This window comes from Neopsephotus bourkii, unplaced genomic scaffold (genome assembly GCF_033783945.1).
Source record: "Neopsephotus bourkii isolate Nb327-2 ecotype Australia unplaced genomic scaffold, CSIRO-AGI_Nbou_v1 NB_196, whole genome shotgun sequence".
Taxonomy (NCBI): domain Eukaryota; kingdom Metazoa; phylum Chordata; class Aves; order Psittaciformes; family Psittacidae; genus Neopsephotus; species Neopsephotus bourkii.
Genome location: NW_026900709.1, coordinates 9,759,499 through 9,776,943, shown reverse-complemented (window position 1 = coordinate 9,776,943; position 17,445 = coordinate 9,759,499). Strand labels below are relative to the sequence as shown.

General features: G+C 41.6%; 1 protein-coding gene across 1 annotated transcript in view; it reads right to left on the bottom strand.

Moving 5' to 3' along the window:
• TTN (titin) overlaps nucleotides 1–17,445 on the bottom strand; it is a 256,966-nt gene that overhangs the window by 28,689 nt on the left and 210,832 nt on the right. Inside the window, exon 240 of the mRNA XM_061379384.1 lies at nucleotides 240–17,345. Coding sequence (XP_061235368.1) covers nucleotides 240–17,345 — 17,106 coding nt within the window. The remainder of the gene's footprint in view (nucleotides 1–239; nucleotides 17,346–17,445) is intronic.

Below are 17,445 nucleotides of genomic sequence, written 5' to 3'. Positions count from 1 at the left end.
TTGAGAAAATGTGTGTTGAAATAATTTGTACATTAGAGACATTTTAAGTAAAATGCAAGCAAGATTAAAATTTAAGCTATTTCTTAGCTGTTTTTCATTTGTAAAACCACAAACATACCTAGCACAAAAATATCCTTTTGCTGTGAATAGATTTAAAGCTGCTTCTATTATTTTGAAGTAAACATTTTGAGACACATTTTGCTTTAAATATTAAAAATATTTTTCTTAGAAACACTCACCTGTTATTTTTGTGCCTTCCTTGGTCTCAGAAGGCGCTCCAACACCGTATTCATTTTCTCCAGAAACCCGGAAGTAGTAAATGGCACCTTCTTGCAAGCCAGTCACTTTGTAGGACAGGCGATGACAATTGTTTGTCACAGTGACCCACGCTTTTTTGCTAGCTTCTCGTTTTTCAATAACATAGTTCCTCACAGGTGCTCCACCATCATTTTCAGGAACATCCCAAGATAACACAGCAGATTCTTTAGTTACTTCTTTTACTGCAATATTAGATGGTGGGCCAGGAGTATCAAGAACTTTGACAATTAAAGTCAAGGTAGCAGTGTTCAGGATGTTTTGCAATGTTAAAGTGTATTTTCCAGAATCATTTCTTGTTGCTTTTTCAATAGTAAGAGATGTGCAACTATCTGAAGTATCAATGCTTGCTCGTATACGGAGATCAGTGTCTGGTTTGTTCCATGTTACATTTGGGGCTGGTTTGCCCCTGAAAGGAACAGTCATTGTGAATGATCCACCAGCCTTTACAATTAAAGTCTTCCGCATTTCACTGTCAATATCAAAGGCAGGTTCTTCTTCTCTTTCTTTTGCCAGCTGAGGTTCTGAGACATCACTTGGTTCACTGACACCAATTTTGTTAATGGATTTCACTCTAAAGATGTACTCAGAGCCTGACACTAATCCAGATACAGTGTATTCTGTGCCTCTTAAGTTCTGAACAGCAGTGGTCCAATCAGTTTCATCAGTTTTCTTGTATTCAACTGTGTATCCCGTTACTGGAGCACCTCCATCAAACAGTGGCTTTGTCCACCCAATTGTGATATTTGACCTTGTAGAATCCATAATCTTAGGCTTAGATGGGGGAGATGGCAAGAAGATTGGATCTTCTGCCTTAATCAATGGTGTGGTTTCACTTGGAAGACTGAGGCCAGCAGCATTTTCTGCATAAACCCGGAATTCATATTCACATCCTTCACGGAGACCAGATGATTTCACTCTTAAATCATAAACTGGCTTTTTGTTTACACGAATCCATCTTAAGCTAGTTTTCTCACGTCTTTCAATTACATAGCCAGAGATCTCATTACCTCCATCAGACTCAGGTCTTGCCCAACACAGAGTTATTGAATCTTTGCTCACACTGGTGATCTCTAGAGATGTAGGTGGACTTGGAACTGTAAATGGGTCTAGGGCTTTGACAGCAACACTTTCCAGAGGCTCACCAACACCATATTTGTTAACTCCCATCACTCTGAAAATATACTCATTACCCTTCAGTAGTTTCGTCACTTTACAGGATGTTGTTCTAAGCTCTCCTTCACAAAGGGTCCATGCAAGTCTGCTGGTCTCACGTTTTTCTACAATATAATAATCAATATCTGCACCACCATTTTCTTGAGGAGGTCCCCATGATAAGTGGCACTTTTCAGCAGTAAGGCCATGTATTTCTAATGGGCCTGCAGGTGGGCCAGGTCTATCAAGCACTTTGCAGGTAATTGCCAAAGATTTTGTTCCTGCAACATTCTGTAATGTTAGTAAATACTGTCCTGAATCACCTCGGATACAGTCCTTAACAGTTATTGCAGTAGTGTAATCTGTTGAGGCTATTTCAACTCTAGCTTTTCCTTCAAGCTCCTTGCCATCCTTTGTCCACAAAATCACCGGTATTGGCCGTCCTGCAACATCAGCATTGACCTTAAACACTTCTCCAGCTTTCACAACTACAACGTCCCTGAATTTGGCATCCATCATAATTCTTGGAGCCTCCACATCATCTTTTACAGTCACAGGTCCAGTTGATTCAGATGGCTGACTGAAAAGTCCAGCAGCATTCTTTGCAATCACACGGAATTCATATCTCTGGTCTTCTGTAAGTCCACCTACATCAAAATATGTTTCTTGTACATTAGTAAAATTACATTTCAGCCACCGACCGTCTGGTATCTCTCTGCGTTCAATAATGTATCCTGTTACTTTAGCTCCACCATCATATTCTGGTTTAGTCCACTTCAGTGAGACAGATGTTCTTGTAATATTAGTAACTTCTGGTTGACCAGGAGGATCACATGGATCTCTTGCAGCAACTGGCTCACATGACTTACTGCATTTGCCTATTCCAGCAATGTTTTCAGCGTAAACACGATATTCATACAGCAGCCCTTCATCAAGTCCTGTAACTTTCATTTGTGTATCAGGTATAAGGCTTTTGTTGACTTTTGTCCAAAGAATGCTGCTTCTTTCTTTACGTTCCAAGTGATATCCTAGTACTCTGCTACCTCCATCATTAACTGGTACCTGCCAAGTTACGATCATGAAAGCTTTAGTTGCATGTGCCACATGAGGAGTTCCTGGTGGTCCTGGAGGCTTAAATGGATACTCTGCCACAACAGAAGAAGAATTTGTGTAAGTGCTTTTCCCATAGCGGTTTTCTGCACAAATACGGAACTGATATTCAGACCCAGTGCTGAGTTGAGATACTTTAATTGATGTTCTTGCAACTGCTGCAGATACTACACTCCACGTTGTTGTGGTGGTTTCTCGCTTCTCCACAACATAATTGCTAATATGGCACCCACCATCATATGCTGGAGCTTTCCAAGACAGAGTTACACTATCAGCACTAACTTCGTCAATATGCACATCAGTTGGTGGTCCTGGTCTGTCAAGGACAACTACAGTTAAAGAAGCTGTTGTTGATCCAGCAGTATTTGAAAGATGTAATTCATAATGTCCCAAATCTTCATTTGAAGCTTCCTTGATGGACAGTGAAGTTGAAGTCTTTGAAGTATGAATATTTACTCTGGTTGTCTCTTTCAAGGGATTCCCATCCTTCTTCCAGCTAACAGTTGGAAGTGGTCGCCCTCTGAATGGCACATCAATCTTAAGATCATCTCCGGCTTTTACAGTGAATGTATTGAAAAGGAGCTCAGCAGATGGCTGGATTTCAATATCTTTTGCAATGACAGGGACACCAAGCTCTCTTGGATCACTTTTTCCTTTTTCATTAACAGCAATCACTCTGAAACTGTACTCTTCTCCCATACTTAAGCCTGTTATTGTTGCTTCTAAGGTTTTCACCTGGGTACATGCACTCCATTTTATACTTCCTTTAGTTTGCATTTCTACTATATAACCAGTGATTTTACTACCACCATCACTCTCTGGCTTTTCCCATTTAATTGAAGCAGAATTGCGAGTCACGTCAACAAGAATGACCTTCGCAGGTGGTGAAGGTGGTTCAGAAACCTTAACTGGGTCAGGTGTTTCTGCTGGTAGACCAACCCCATATTCATTTACTGCTAGAACACGGAAGTAATAACTACATCCTTCTTGTAGTTGAGTAACTTTGAAGGAATTCTTAATGCAGTTGTTTGTAACAGTGGCATATGCCTTTCTTGTGGATTCTCGCTTTTCAACTACATAGTTGGTAATTTTAGCTCCACCATCAATAAGTGGTGGTTCCCAGGCTAACGTTACAAAATCTTTCTTCACTTCTCTGATTGTCAGGTTTATAGGAGCACTAGGTGTATCAAGCACCCTGACATTAACGAAAGCTGATTTTTTCCCACTGTTGTTCTCTAAAGTAAGATTGTATCTGCCACTATCAAATCTATTCACATTGTCAATGACCAGCATTGTATAGGAACTGGTGACTTCAATCTGAGCTCGCTCGCTAATTCTTCCTTCTGCTTTCTCCCATTTAACTTCAGGTTCTGGTCTTCCTTTGATGGTGACAAACAGGCGTAATGTACCACTAGCACGTACAGTGACTACTTTTCTGAGATCTGCATCAAGTTCAATTTCAGGAGGTTCAATCTTGTCTGCTGCTATGACTGTACCAGGTATAGTAGCAGGTTCTCCTACTCCCTCTGAGTTGATGGCACAGATGCGGAAGTTATATTCCTGGTTCTCTTTAAGTTTTGTTACAGTGAATTGTTTTGCTTGTAGGCCTGTTGGTGGGGTGCAGGTAGTCCATTCATCAGCGGCAGCTTCTTTTACTTCTACTACATATCCCTTAACTGGAGCACCACCATCATATATGGGCTTACTCCAGGCAAGGGAAACTGATGACCTGGAAGTGTCTGTAACCTTTGGATTGCTTGGTGGACCTGGTGGATATAATATATCACAAGCTCGATAGAAAATGGATGGCTCACTGGGTTCCCCTACCCCTGCAGCATTTTCAGCAGAAACTCTAAATTCATAGAAATGCCCATCAGTAAGACCTGTTACTCTGAGTCGCAAGTCTGTCAGCCTTTTCTTATTGCATTTGGTCCACCGGATGCCATCTTTGTCTCGTTTTTCAAGTATGTAACCTTCAATTTCAGCTCCCCCATTGTCTTCTGGGCGACCCCACGTTACCACCATTGAATCTTTTGTGATTGCTGAAACTTCAGGCATTGAAGGAGGACCAGGTGGTTTGTATGGATTACGAGCCACAATTGGCTCAGATTCCAAGGGTTCTCCAATTCCATATTTGTTCACTGCCATTACACGGAAAATGTACTCATTGCCAGCAAGGAGTCTGGTTACTTTGTGGTTAAGAGCCTGCACTTCTGTTGCTACTTGTGTCCATGAAAGCCTGCTTGTCTCTCTCTTCTCGATGATATAATGTGAGATACTAGAGCCGCCATCATGTAAAGGTGGTGCCCATGCCAAGTAGCATTTTTCTGCAGTGACACCTGTAACCTTCAAAGGTCCTTCTGGAGGTCCTGGCCTGTCAAGCACTTTAACAGTGATTGGTATGGATTTTGTGCCACCAACATTTTTGAGGTTAAGAGTATAGTGACCTCCATCTACTCTTATACAGTCTTTGACAGTAAGAATTGTTTTCTGAATAGTAGATTTGATTTCCATTCTCGCAGTTGCTTCTTCAAGATCTTTACCATCTTTTGACCATGAAATGTCAGGAATAGGTTTGCCATGGATATCAGCTTCAAGAACAAAGGTTTCTCCAGCATGAACAACAATGACATCTTTGTATTTAGGATCCAGTGAAGCCCCTGGTGCTTCAATTTCATCTCTGGCAGTAATGGGCCCTGTACTTTCAGACGGTTCACTCAAGCAACCTGCTGCATTTCTTGCAATTACTCTAAATTCATACCGTTGGTCTTCAACAAGACCACTTACTGTAAATTCTGTTTCCAACACATTTGTAAAGCTGGCTTTCATCCAGCGACCATCTGGTAGTTCTTTCTTTTCTACAATATATCCTGTTATTTTGCTTCCACCATCATACTCTGGTTTTTTCCATTTCAGTGTGATATTATTTCTTGTAACAACAATAGCCTCTGGGCGGCCAGGTGGGTCACAAGGATCTCGGGCAACATACAATTCTGATACTTTGCTTACTTTGCCAATGCCAACAATATTTTCAGCAGAAACTCTGAATTCATACTCAAGACCTTCTTCAAGGCCATCTGTTTTATATTTGGTATCTGCAATGAGTGACTTGTTCTGTTTTGTCCAAAGAATGCTATTCTTATCTTTACGTTCAAGATGGTAGCCTAGAACTTTGCTTCCTCCATCATTAACTGGTTCATGCCATTCTACGATCATATGGTCCTTGGAAGCTGCAGTTACAAATGGGGTTCCAGGTGGCCCAGGCACCTTGTAGGGGTATTGCACAACAACTGGTTTAGAATCCAAAGGAGAGCTCTTCCCATATCTGTTTTCAGCAGAAATCCTGAACTGGTATTCAGAACCCGTTTTAAGCTTTGTTGCTTTGATAGTTGTTCTGGCAACAGTTGCTGACACAATGCTCCATGTGGTAGTGGTTGTGTCACGCTTTTCTACTATGTAGTTGCTTATCTGACAGCCACCAGTATAATCAGGTGGATCCCATGATAAAACAACAAAATCCGCACTAACTTCGTCAAAGTGTACAGGCCCTCGTGGTGGGCCAGGCTTTTCCAGTACAATTATGCTCAGCTGCTCTGTTGCCATACCTGCTGTGTTTGTTGCTGTTACTGTATATTTACCAAAGTCTTCCTTGTTGCTTTCTTTAATATTTAAGATAGTTGATGTTGATGTGTCCTGAATATGTAATCTAGTTGTCTGTTTCAGTGGCTGCTCATCTTTTGTCCAAGTAATAGTTGGTTTAGGTCTACCTATAAATGGTACTTCTACCTTCAGATCTTCTCCAGCCTGTACACTGTAGGTATTAAACATCAGTTTGAAACTTGGCTCAATTGTCAAGTCTTTAGCTATCACAGGAATTCCAAGGGCTCTGGGGTCGCTTTTGCCTTTTTCATTGTAGGCAATCACACGGAATTGGTATTCTTGTTCTGGACTCAAACCAGACACAACTGCATTGCATGTTTTGGTCTCACTAACAACACTCCATTTTTCTGTTCCTTTAGGCTGCATTTCAACAATATATCCCAAAATTCTGCTACCTCCATCATGTTCAGGTTTTTCCCATGTAATCGATGCACTTCTCTGAGTCACATCAGTGAGTGTTACTTTCCCAGGGGGCAGAGGTGGTTCTGAGGCTTTGACAGCATCTTTGGTTTCAGCTGGAACACCAATTCCAAATTCATTTTCAGCCATAACTCTGAAGTAGTAAATTGCTCCTTCTGTAAGATTTTCAACTTTGAAACTTGTCTTGCCACACTTAGCACTTACATTTGCAAATGCCTTCCTGGTTGACTCACGCTTGTCTATTACATAGTTCTTTATCTTTGAACCACCATCGATAATGGGTGGTTCCCAAGATAATACAGCAGAATCCTTCTTTATATCCTTTACCACTAAGTTTTGAGGTCTTCCTGGTGTGTCCAAGACTTTCACCGTAACAAATGCTGATTTAGAACCACTGCTGTTCTCCAGCTTAAGAATGTACTTGCCAGCATCATTTCTATCACAGTTGTCAATTGAAAGTTGTGTGTAGTTTATGCCTTTGTCAATCTGAACTTTTTCTGTGAATTCACCCTCTTCTCGAGACCACATGATGTCAGGTGTTGGTCGCCCCCTGAATGGTATGTGAATTCTAGCAGACCCACCAGCTCTAACCACTATCCCTTTCCTTAGCTCTGAATCAATATCAAGTTCTGGAGCTTCAAGTTTGTCTTCAGGCTTAATAGTACCAGGAACTGATGCAGCCTCTCCTACACCAATCTTGTTGAGGGCACACACTCGTAATTTATATTCTTGATGTTCGGTAAGCTTTTTGATTTCGAACCGAGTGGCACGTATACCTGTCTGTGGAGTAACAAGTGACCATTCATCTTCATCAGCTTTACAGATTTCTACAAGGTATCCCTGGATCTCACAACCACCATCATAAATAGGTTTACTCCAGCCAAGTGTAACTGAACTTTTGGTTGTATCCACAACATGGGCATTTGTAGGTGGGCCAGGCTTGAACATGGGGTCACAAGCTTTAAAGTAGGGAGAAACTTGACTTGGTTCACCCACTCCAGCAGCATTTTCAGCAGAAACTCTGAATTCATATTCATGATCTTCTGTTAAGCCTGTAACTCTTAATCGCAAATCTGTAATCCTGCGTTTATTGCATTTTATCCATCTGATGCCTGCTCGGTCTCTCTTTTCTACAATGTAACCTATGATTTCACTACCTCCGTCACTGTCTGGCCGGGTCCAGCAGACAGTCATAGAATCCTTTGTAATGTTAGTAATTTCCAAGGCCTTTGGTGGTCCAGGAACCACAAACGGATTTTTCATCATTACTGGCACAGATTCTAATGGCTCACCAACCCCGTATTTGTTAACTGCCATAATACGGAAAACATACTCATTTCCTTCCAAGAGTTTTGTTACTTTCAGCATTGTAGGTAAAACCTCCGAAGCAACAACAGTCCATGCTAGGCGACTAGTTTCTCTCTTCTCTACAATGTAGTGAGAAATATCACTGCCACCATCATGAAGAGGAGGAGCCCATGCTAATGAACATTTTTCAGCTGTGACTCCTGTCACTTGGACTGGGCCCTCTGGAGGTCCTGGCCTGTCCAAGACTTTCACATTTACTGTTGCTGTCTTTGTTCCTGCAACATTAGAGGCTTCTAAAATGTACTGTCCACCATCAACTCTAATAGCATCTTTTACAATAATTAATGCACTGAAATCTGTGTTCTTGATTTCATACCTAGCAGTTTCCTCAAGCTCTTTATCTCCTTTGTACCACTTAATAGTTGGCAGTGGTTTGCCATGAACATCACCCTCAAGTCTGAATGTTTCACCAGCATTTACAACAATTGTGTCTTTGTATTTTGGATCCATTGAAATACGTGGAAGTTCAACTTCATCCCTTGCTGTTATTGGTCCTGTACTGTCAGAAGGTTTGCTTATGGCACCTGCAGCATTCTTTGCAATTACTCTAAATTCATATCTTTGGTCTTCAGTAAGCCCTGTTACAGTGAACTGAGTTTCAATGATATTTGTGAAGCTAGCTTTCATCCAGCGACCATCTGGTAAGTCACGCTTTTCTACAATATAACCAGTAATCTTACTTCCACCATCATATTCTGGTTTGGTCCACTGTAGAGTAATAGAACTTCTTTTTATTATTATAGCTTCTGGGCGACCTGGAGGATCACATGGGTCACGAGCTACATAGCACTCAGACACTTTACTTGTTTTGCCTACACCAACAATATTTTCTGCAGAAACTCGAAACTCGTATTCGATTCCTTCTTCAAGGTTAGTTGTCTTAAAGCTTGTGTCCTGAATAATAGTCTTGTTGACTTTAGCCCATAAAATGCTGTTTTTCTCCTTTCTCTCGAGATGGTAGCCCAACACTCTACTGCCACCATCATTTATCGGTTCATGCCACTGTACAACCATGGAGTCTTTTGTAACAATTGTCACAAATGGCGTGCCAGGAGGTCCTGGTTCCTTGTAGGGGTACTGTGCTACAACTGGTGCAGAATCCAGTGCAAAGCTCTGCCCATACCTGTTCTCAGCAAATATTCTGAACTGATATTCTGAACCAGTTTTCAGTTTAGTCACCTTCAGTGTAGTTCTTGCGACGGTAGCTGAAACAGTTTCCCATACAGTGGTGGTTGTATCTCTCTTGTGAACAATATAGTTGGTGATCTGGCAGCCACCTGTATAAGCTGGGGGATTCCACGATAGGGTAATACTTTCTGCACTTATTTCATCAAACTTAACAGGTCCTACTGGAGGGTCAGGTTTATCTAGAGTTATAATTTCAACAGAAGCAGACTTCTGCCCAACAACATTAGCCACAGTGATTTCATAAGTGCCACTGTCCTCTTTGCTAGTTTCTTTAATATTCAGTATAGTGAGGTCAGTCAAATCACTAACATTGACTCTTGTTGTCTGCCTTAATGGCTGGCCATCTTTTACCCAGGTTACAGTTGGTTTAGGTCGACCCGCAATTGGTACTTCTACTTTCAGATCTTGTCCCACTTGGATACTATAACTATGAAAAGCAGGTCTTACATCAGGTTCAATCACCAGGTCTTTGGCAACTATTGGAACTGCAAGTGCTCTAGGATCACTCTTACCCTTTTCATTCACAGCCATTACTCTAAAAAGATATTCTTCCCCTTGAGTTAGGTTAGTAATGACTGCTTCAAGCGTTTTCACACGAGCACACTCTGACCACTTCTCACTACCCTTTGCTTGCATTTCAACAATGTATTGTATGATTTTGCTGCCACCATCATGTTCAGGTTTTTCCCAGCTTAGTGAGACACTGTTTCTTGTGACATCATCCACTGTTATTTTCCCAGGAGGCTGTGGAACTTCAGCAACTTTAATTGGGTCACTGGTTTCTGCAGGGAGGCCAATTCCATACTCATTCTCAGCAGAGATTCTAAAGAAGTAATAGCAGCCCTCCTGAAGTTGATCTACTTTCCATGAAGTCTTATGGCAGTTTGTTACAACAGCTGCATACGCCTTTCTTGTTGCTTCACGCTTTTCAATAATGTAATTCTTTATTTTTGCTCCACCATCCAAGAGAGGAGTCTCCCACGAAAGTGAAACAGAGTCTTTAGTAATTTCTCTGATTTTTAAATTAACAGGTGCACTTGGGGTATCCAGTACCCTTACACTGACAAAGGCAGACTTTGTTCCACTGCTGTTCTCTAAAGTCAGAGTATACTTTCCAGTATCAAATCTGTTAACGTTGTCTAAAACAAGGGAAGTAAAACTGCTAGTGGTATCAATAATAGCTGCCTCTCTGATGTCACCATCCATTTTACCCCATTTTACTTCAGGTGTTGGACGACCTCTGATGGGAACAAACAGTCTTAAGGAACCTCCTGCCCTCACATTTACAATCTTCCTTAATTCCATGTCAAGGTCAAGGTCTGGTGCTTCCATCTTTTCTTCAACAATAACAGTACCAGGAACATCTGCATGCTCTCCAACTCCTGCTTTATTAACTGCACATATGCGGAACTTGTATTCATGTTTTTCCACCAATTTTTCTACTTCCATGTGAGTATTCTTAATTCCAGTTGGAGGGGTACAAATTGCCCATTCACTGTCGCTTACATCACATTTTTCCACAATGTATCCCTGAATTTCAGAGCCACCATCATAGATGGGTTTACCCCATGAAAGGAAAACTGAAGACCTTGTAACATCCACAACTTTAGGATTATTGGGTGGACCTGGCTTGTAAATAGGATCACATGCTTTGTAGTAAATGGAAGGTGGGCTTGGCTCACTAAGACCTGCAGCATTTTCAGCTGAAACTCTATACTCGTAATCATGATTTTCTATAAGCCCAGTCACTCTGTATCGCAGTTCACTTATCAGGCGTTTGTTACATCTTGTCCAGCGAATACCTTCCTTATCTCGTTTTTCAAGGACATAACCTAGGATTTCACTACCACCATCTGAGGCTGGCCTTTCCCATACAACTATCATAGAATCCTTGGTAATGGCGGTTACTTCTGGTGCCTTTGGTGGAAGTGGCACTACGAATGGGTTCTTTGCAATTATTGGTTCAGACTCGAGAGGCTCACCAACACCATATTTATTGACTGCCATGATGCGGAAAACATACTCATTTCCTTCTAAAAGTTTTGTAACTTTGCAATTTAGGGTTTGCACATTTGAATCAATGACCGTCCACACCAAGCGACTGGTTTCTCTTTTTTCTACAACATAGTGTGAAATATCGCTACCACCATCTTGTAGTGGAGGCTGCCATGACAACATGCATTTTTCAGCAGTAACGCCTGTAATCTCAATGGGTCCTTCTGGTGGTCCAGGTCTATCAAGAACTTTGACATTAACAGGAACTTTCTTTTCACCTGCAACATTCTTTGCCAGTAATACATACTGACCACTGTCAACTCTAATGGCTTCCTTCACACTAAGGCTTGTTGTGAAATCAGTACTTTTTATTTCCATACGAGCAGTGTTTGCCAGCTCACGATCACCTTTTAACCACTGAATGGAAGGTATTGGTTTGCCATGAACATCAGCTTCAAGCTTGAATGACTCACCAGCATTCACTACAATTGTGTCTTTGTATTTTGGATCCATACTTATCTGAGGTGGTTCTACTTCATCTCTTGCTGTAATTGCCCCTGAGCTCTCAGATGGTTCGCTGAAAACACCTGCAGCATTTCGTGCTATAACACGGAACTCATACCTCTGGTTTTCAACTAGACCAGTTACTTCAAATTGGGTATCAATGACATTTGTAAAGCTTGCTTTCATCCAACGACCATCAGGTAGCTCCTTCTTTTCAACAACATAGCCTGTGATCTTACTTCCACCGTCATATACAGGTTTCTTCCACTGAAGTGTTACTGAGCTTCTTGTGACAATTATAGGTTCTGGACGACCTGGAGGGTCACATGGGTCATGTGCAGTATAGCATTCAGATGCTCTACTGGCCTTTCCAATGCCCACTATGTTTTCTGCATAAACTCTGAACTCATATTCGAGACCTTCCTCAAGTCCAGTTGTCTTAAATTTGGTATCTGGAATAGGTGTTTTATTCAGTTTAGCCCAGAGAATACTGTTTCTTTCTTTGCGCTCCAAGTGATACCCAATGATCTTGCTGCCACCATCATTGACTGGTTCATTCCACTGTACCACCATGCTGTCTTTTGAGACGTTTGTTACAAAAGGTGTTCCAGGTGGACCGGGAACTTTAAATGGATACTGGGCTACAATTGACTCTGAAGTGAGATAGGTACTCTTCCCGTATCTATTCTCAGCTGCGATTCTGAATTGATATTCACATCCAGTCTTTAATCGACATGCTTTTATAGTTGTTCTTGCAACAGTAGCTGACACCATCTGCCAAGTTGTGGTTGACGTGTCTCTTTTTTCTACAATGTAATTACTGATAGAGCTACCGCCATCATACTTAGGTGGTTCCCAGGAAATGGTGATACTATCTGCTGTTACTTCGTCTACTTTTACTGGTCCAGTTGGGGGTCCTGGTTTGTCAAGGACAACAATATTTAGGGTCTCAGTTGCCTCACCTGCAGAGTTTGTAAGTTTAACTAAGTATGTCCCCACATCATCTCTGCATGCTTCTTTTATTGTTAACACTGTGTTATTTTCTGAACTTTCTGCATTTACTCTTGTAGTCTGCTTCAATGCAATATCATCTTTATGCCAAAACACTGCTGGTTTGGGTCGACCAACAAAAGGAACATCAACCTTTAAGTCCTCTCCTGCTAGAACACTGAAAGTGGTAAACAGTAATTTGAAAGCTGGTGGAATCACAAGGTCTTTTGCAACAACTGGTATACCCAGCTGACGAGGATCGCTGATACCTTTCTCATTCTGAGCTGAAACACGGAAGGTGTATTCTTCACCTTGGATCAGTCCTGTGATAGTGGCTTCAGTAACTTTTACTGTAGCACAAGTTGACCACTTTTCACTGCCTTTGCTTTGCATTTCTACAATGTAGCCCAGAATTCTGCTACCACCATCATGTTCAGGTTTTTCCCAAGATAAAGATACACTATTGCTTGTCACATCCAGCAAAGTTATTTTCCCTGGTGGAAGTGGTCTTTCTGATACTTTTACAGATTCTGAAGTTTCAACTGGAAGGCCTATGCCATACTCATTTTCAGCTAGGACTCTGAAGTAGTAGTTGCAGCCTTCTTGCAGTGAATCGACTTTCCAGCTGGTCTTGTGGCAATTGGCATTAACAGTAGAATAAGCTTTTCTTGTTGATTCACGTTTTTCAACAATGTAATTTTTTATTTTAGAGCCACCATCTATGACAGGAGGCTCCCATGTGAGTGTAACTGATGACTTTGTAACTTCTTTTATTTTCAAATCTTGAGGTGCCCCTGGGGTATCAAGGACTCTGACGTTCACAAATGCTGACTTACTACCTGAGCTGTTTTCAACTGTCAGTATGTATTTGCCACTATCGAATCTATTTACATTTTCAACAATAAGTAGAGTATAAGAACTTGTTGATTCAATGCTTGCTCTATCCAAAGATTCTCCATGTTCTCTTGTCCATTTTACTTCAGGTGCTGGTCTTCCTTTAATTGGGACAAAGAGCCGTAGAGTACAGCAGGCTCTAATAGTGACAACTTTACGCAGCTCTGCATCAAGTTCAATCTCTGGAGGTAGCATTCTCTCTTCAGCTTTTGGAGTACCAGGAACAAGAGCAGGTTCTCCAAGACCTTCAGAGTTCATAGCATATATTCGTATTTTATACTCTTGATTTTCTTTTAGGTTAGTGATGGTAAAAGACGTGGCCTTTAGACCTATTGGTGGAGTTACAATCTTCCACTCATCTTCTTCAGGTAGTGCTATCTCAACCATGTAACCTGTGATCTCTGAACCACCATCATATATTGGTTTGTTCCATGCTATTGTAATTGAAGACTTGCTGCTGTCCAAAACACGAGGATTACCTGGGGGGCCAGGCTTAAATACAGTATCACAGGCTTTATAGAATGGACTGGTTGGACTTGGCTCACTGACACCAGCAGCATTTTCAGCCATGACTCTGTATTCATACTCATGACCTTCTGTCAGTCCAGACACTTTATAACGTAAGTCAGTAACAACCCTTTTATTACACTTCACCCACCGTAGACCAGCCCTGTCTCGACGTTCCACAATATAGTTAGTTATTGGGCTCCCACCATCAGAATCAGGATGGCCCCAACAGACAACCATAGAATCTTTTGTAATTGCTGTAACTTCAGGTGTTTTAGGTGGATCAGGTGGCACATATGGATTTACTGCAAGAATGGGCTCTGATTCCAGAGGCTCACCAACTCCATATTTGTTAACAGCCATAACACGGAACACATACTCATTGCCCTTCAACAGCTTAGTAACCTTCAGTTTAGTTACTGGAACTTCTGTGGCCACAGCTGTCCATGCCAGTCTACTGGTTTCACGTTTTTCAACCACATAATGGTCAATCTTTGCTCCTCCATCATCCAGTGGAGGTAGCCATGACAGCACACATTTTTCTGCAGTGACTTCAGACACAGCCAAAGGTCCTTCTGGGGGGCCAGGTCTATCAAGAACTTTAACATTGAAGATATGCTTAGCAAAGCCACCAGGATTTGTTGCAGTAAGTGTGTAGGCACCGCCATCTCTTCTTGAAGAGTCTCTATTGGTGAGAGCAGTAGAGAAATCTGCTATTTTAATTTCTAATTTTGCTGTGTCTTCAAGTTCTTTTTCTCCTTTGGTCCATGTCATAGTTGGTGGAGGGCGGCCTGAAACATCAGCCTCAAGTCTGAAAACTTCACCTGCTTTCAGCACTAATGTGTCTTTATATTTAGCATCCACCTTTATCTTTGGTGCTTCAATGTCATCTCTACAAGTTATTGCATCTGATGGCTCAGAGGGCTGACTAACAGCTCCCCCAGCATTCCTAGCAATCACACGGAATTCATAGGCAGCATCTTCTGTCAAGCCACTTACAGTGAATTCAGTCTCTAATATATTGCTGAAATTAGCTTTTAGCCAACGGCCATTAGGAAGGTCTCTTTTTTCAACGGTGTAGCCAGTTATCTTAAACCCACCATTATATTCTGGTTTAGTCCACTTCAGTGTAATTGCATGTCTTGTAATGTTCAGAGGTATTGGCTTACCAGGTGGATCTATTGGGTCTAGGGCAAACATAGGCTCAGATGGCTTGCTTGGCTTACTCTTCCCAGCCAGATTTTCTGCTATAACACGGAATTCATATGCAATGCCATCAGTAAGTCCAGTTGATTTAAAGATATTGCCTGATACCAGCATTTTACTTACAGTCTGCCAAAGAATGCTATTTCGTTCTTTTCTTTCAATGTGATATCCCAAAATTGGGCTTCCGCCATCAGTAACTGGCTCATTCCAGCTAATGGTCATGGTTTCTTTGGTGACTGCTATCACCTGAGGAGTTCCAGGAGGCCCAGGTACCTTAAATGGGTAGTTGGCAACTACAGACTCTGAAGTAATGGCTGGACCAATTCCATATCTGTTTTGAGCTTTAACACGGAACTGATACTCAACTCCAGTAGTGAGACGAATGGCTTTAAATGTAGTACGTATCACTGTGGTTGCCAGTTCAGTCCATGTAGTACTGTCAGTTTGACGCATTTCCACAACATAGTTGCTTATTGGTACACCACCGTCATTCAAAGGAGGCTCCCATGAGAATGATAGAGAGTCAGATGAAATTTCATCGAATTTTATTGGTCCAGTAGGTGGTCCAGGTATGTCATGAACCTGAACTGTGATTACTTCACTAACTTCTCCAACAATATTTTTAGCTGATAATGGGTATCGACCACTATCACTTCGTTTACATTCGTTGATGGTTAGTATAGTAGCAGTTGCAGTATTTTCATAATTTATTCTTTGTGTTTGCTTAAGTATCTCATCTTCTTTCTTCCAAGTCACAGTAGGCCTTGGACGACCGAGCACAGGGATTTCAATCTTTATATTGTCACCAGCTTTGGCAATGACTGTTTTCTGGTAGATACCCCGGAGGTCAAACTCTGGTAGCATTGTTTGCTCTTTGATAATAACTGGCCTGCTTTCTCTTGGGGCACTTCTTCCAGCACTGTTAACTGCCATAACCTGGAAAGTATACTCTTCATTTTCAGTTAGATTCTTTACTACATAGTCCAGTGTTTTTACAGTGGTGATGTGTGCCCACTGGTTTGTTCCTTTCCTCTGTGCTTCAATTACATACCCAGTGATCTTACTGCCACCGTCATGTTCTGGTTTTGGCCAAGCCAGGCTAACTGAGTTCCGTGTTACATCCATAATATTAAGACTCTCAGGTGGGGATGGTGCCTCAGAAGCTCTTATGGGCTCTGTGGTTTCAGCTGGTTCACCAATACCATACTCATTTTCAGCCAGCACTCTAAAATAGTATTCACACCCCTCAGCCAAATTAGTAATCCTGAAGGAGCACTTTTGGCAGTTGGTGGTGACTGTTGAATATGCTTTCCGAGTAGATTCACGTTTCTCAACAATATAGTTTGTTATACGTGAACCACCATCTATTAGAGGCATATCCCATTGGAGAGTGATGCTGTCTTTGGTTATTTCTCTAGGCTTAAGGTTTATTGGTGGACCTGGTGTATCCAAGACTTTTACATTTACGAAGCCAGTTTTCTTACCAGCAGCATTTTCAAGAGTCATTACGTATTTTCCTGCATCATATCTGGTGCACTCTGTGACAATCAAGAGAGTAAAAGAATCTGTATTTTCAATACTGGCACGTCCTTTGAGAGAAATATCATCTTTTGTCCATGTAACTTCTGGAGTTGGACGCCCTTTAATTGGCACAAAAATACGAATAGTTAATCCAGCTCTAACAACAAGTGTTCTTCTCAGTTCAGCATCTAATTCAAAGTCAGGAATTTCTTCACGGTCTTTGATTTCCACATTTGGAATTATTGCTGGTTCACCAACACCTGCAGCATTCATGGCAGAGATTCTGAAATTGTATTTGGCTCCTGTTTGCAGATGAGCAACAACAAACTGAGTGATTCTTAAAGCAGTCCCTGTTGTGTCTTTTACCCATTCTTCTTCTCCTTCCTTTTGATGCTCCACTATATAGCCAGTGATGTCAAGACCACCATCATAGTGGGGCTTGCTCCAGGCTAAAGATGCACTTGTCTTTGTAGTATCGGTCACTCTTGGATTTGCAGGTGGACCTGGTGGGTCTGAAAAGTGAGCAAAAGATAAAACATTGCATTACCCAGGAACTCACTCTTACACTGTCTGAATGTCCTCTCTAACCATGCCACCCACCCACAGAAAAAA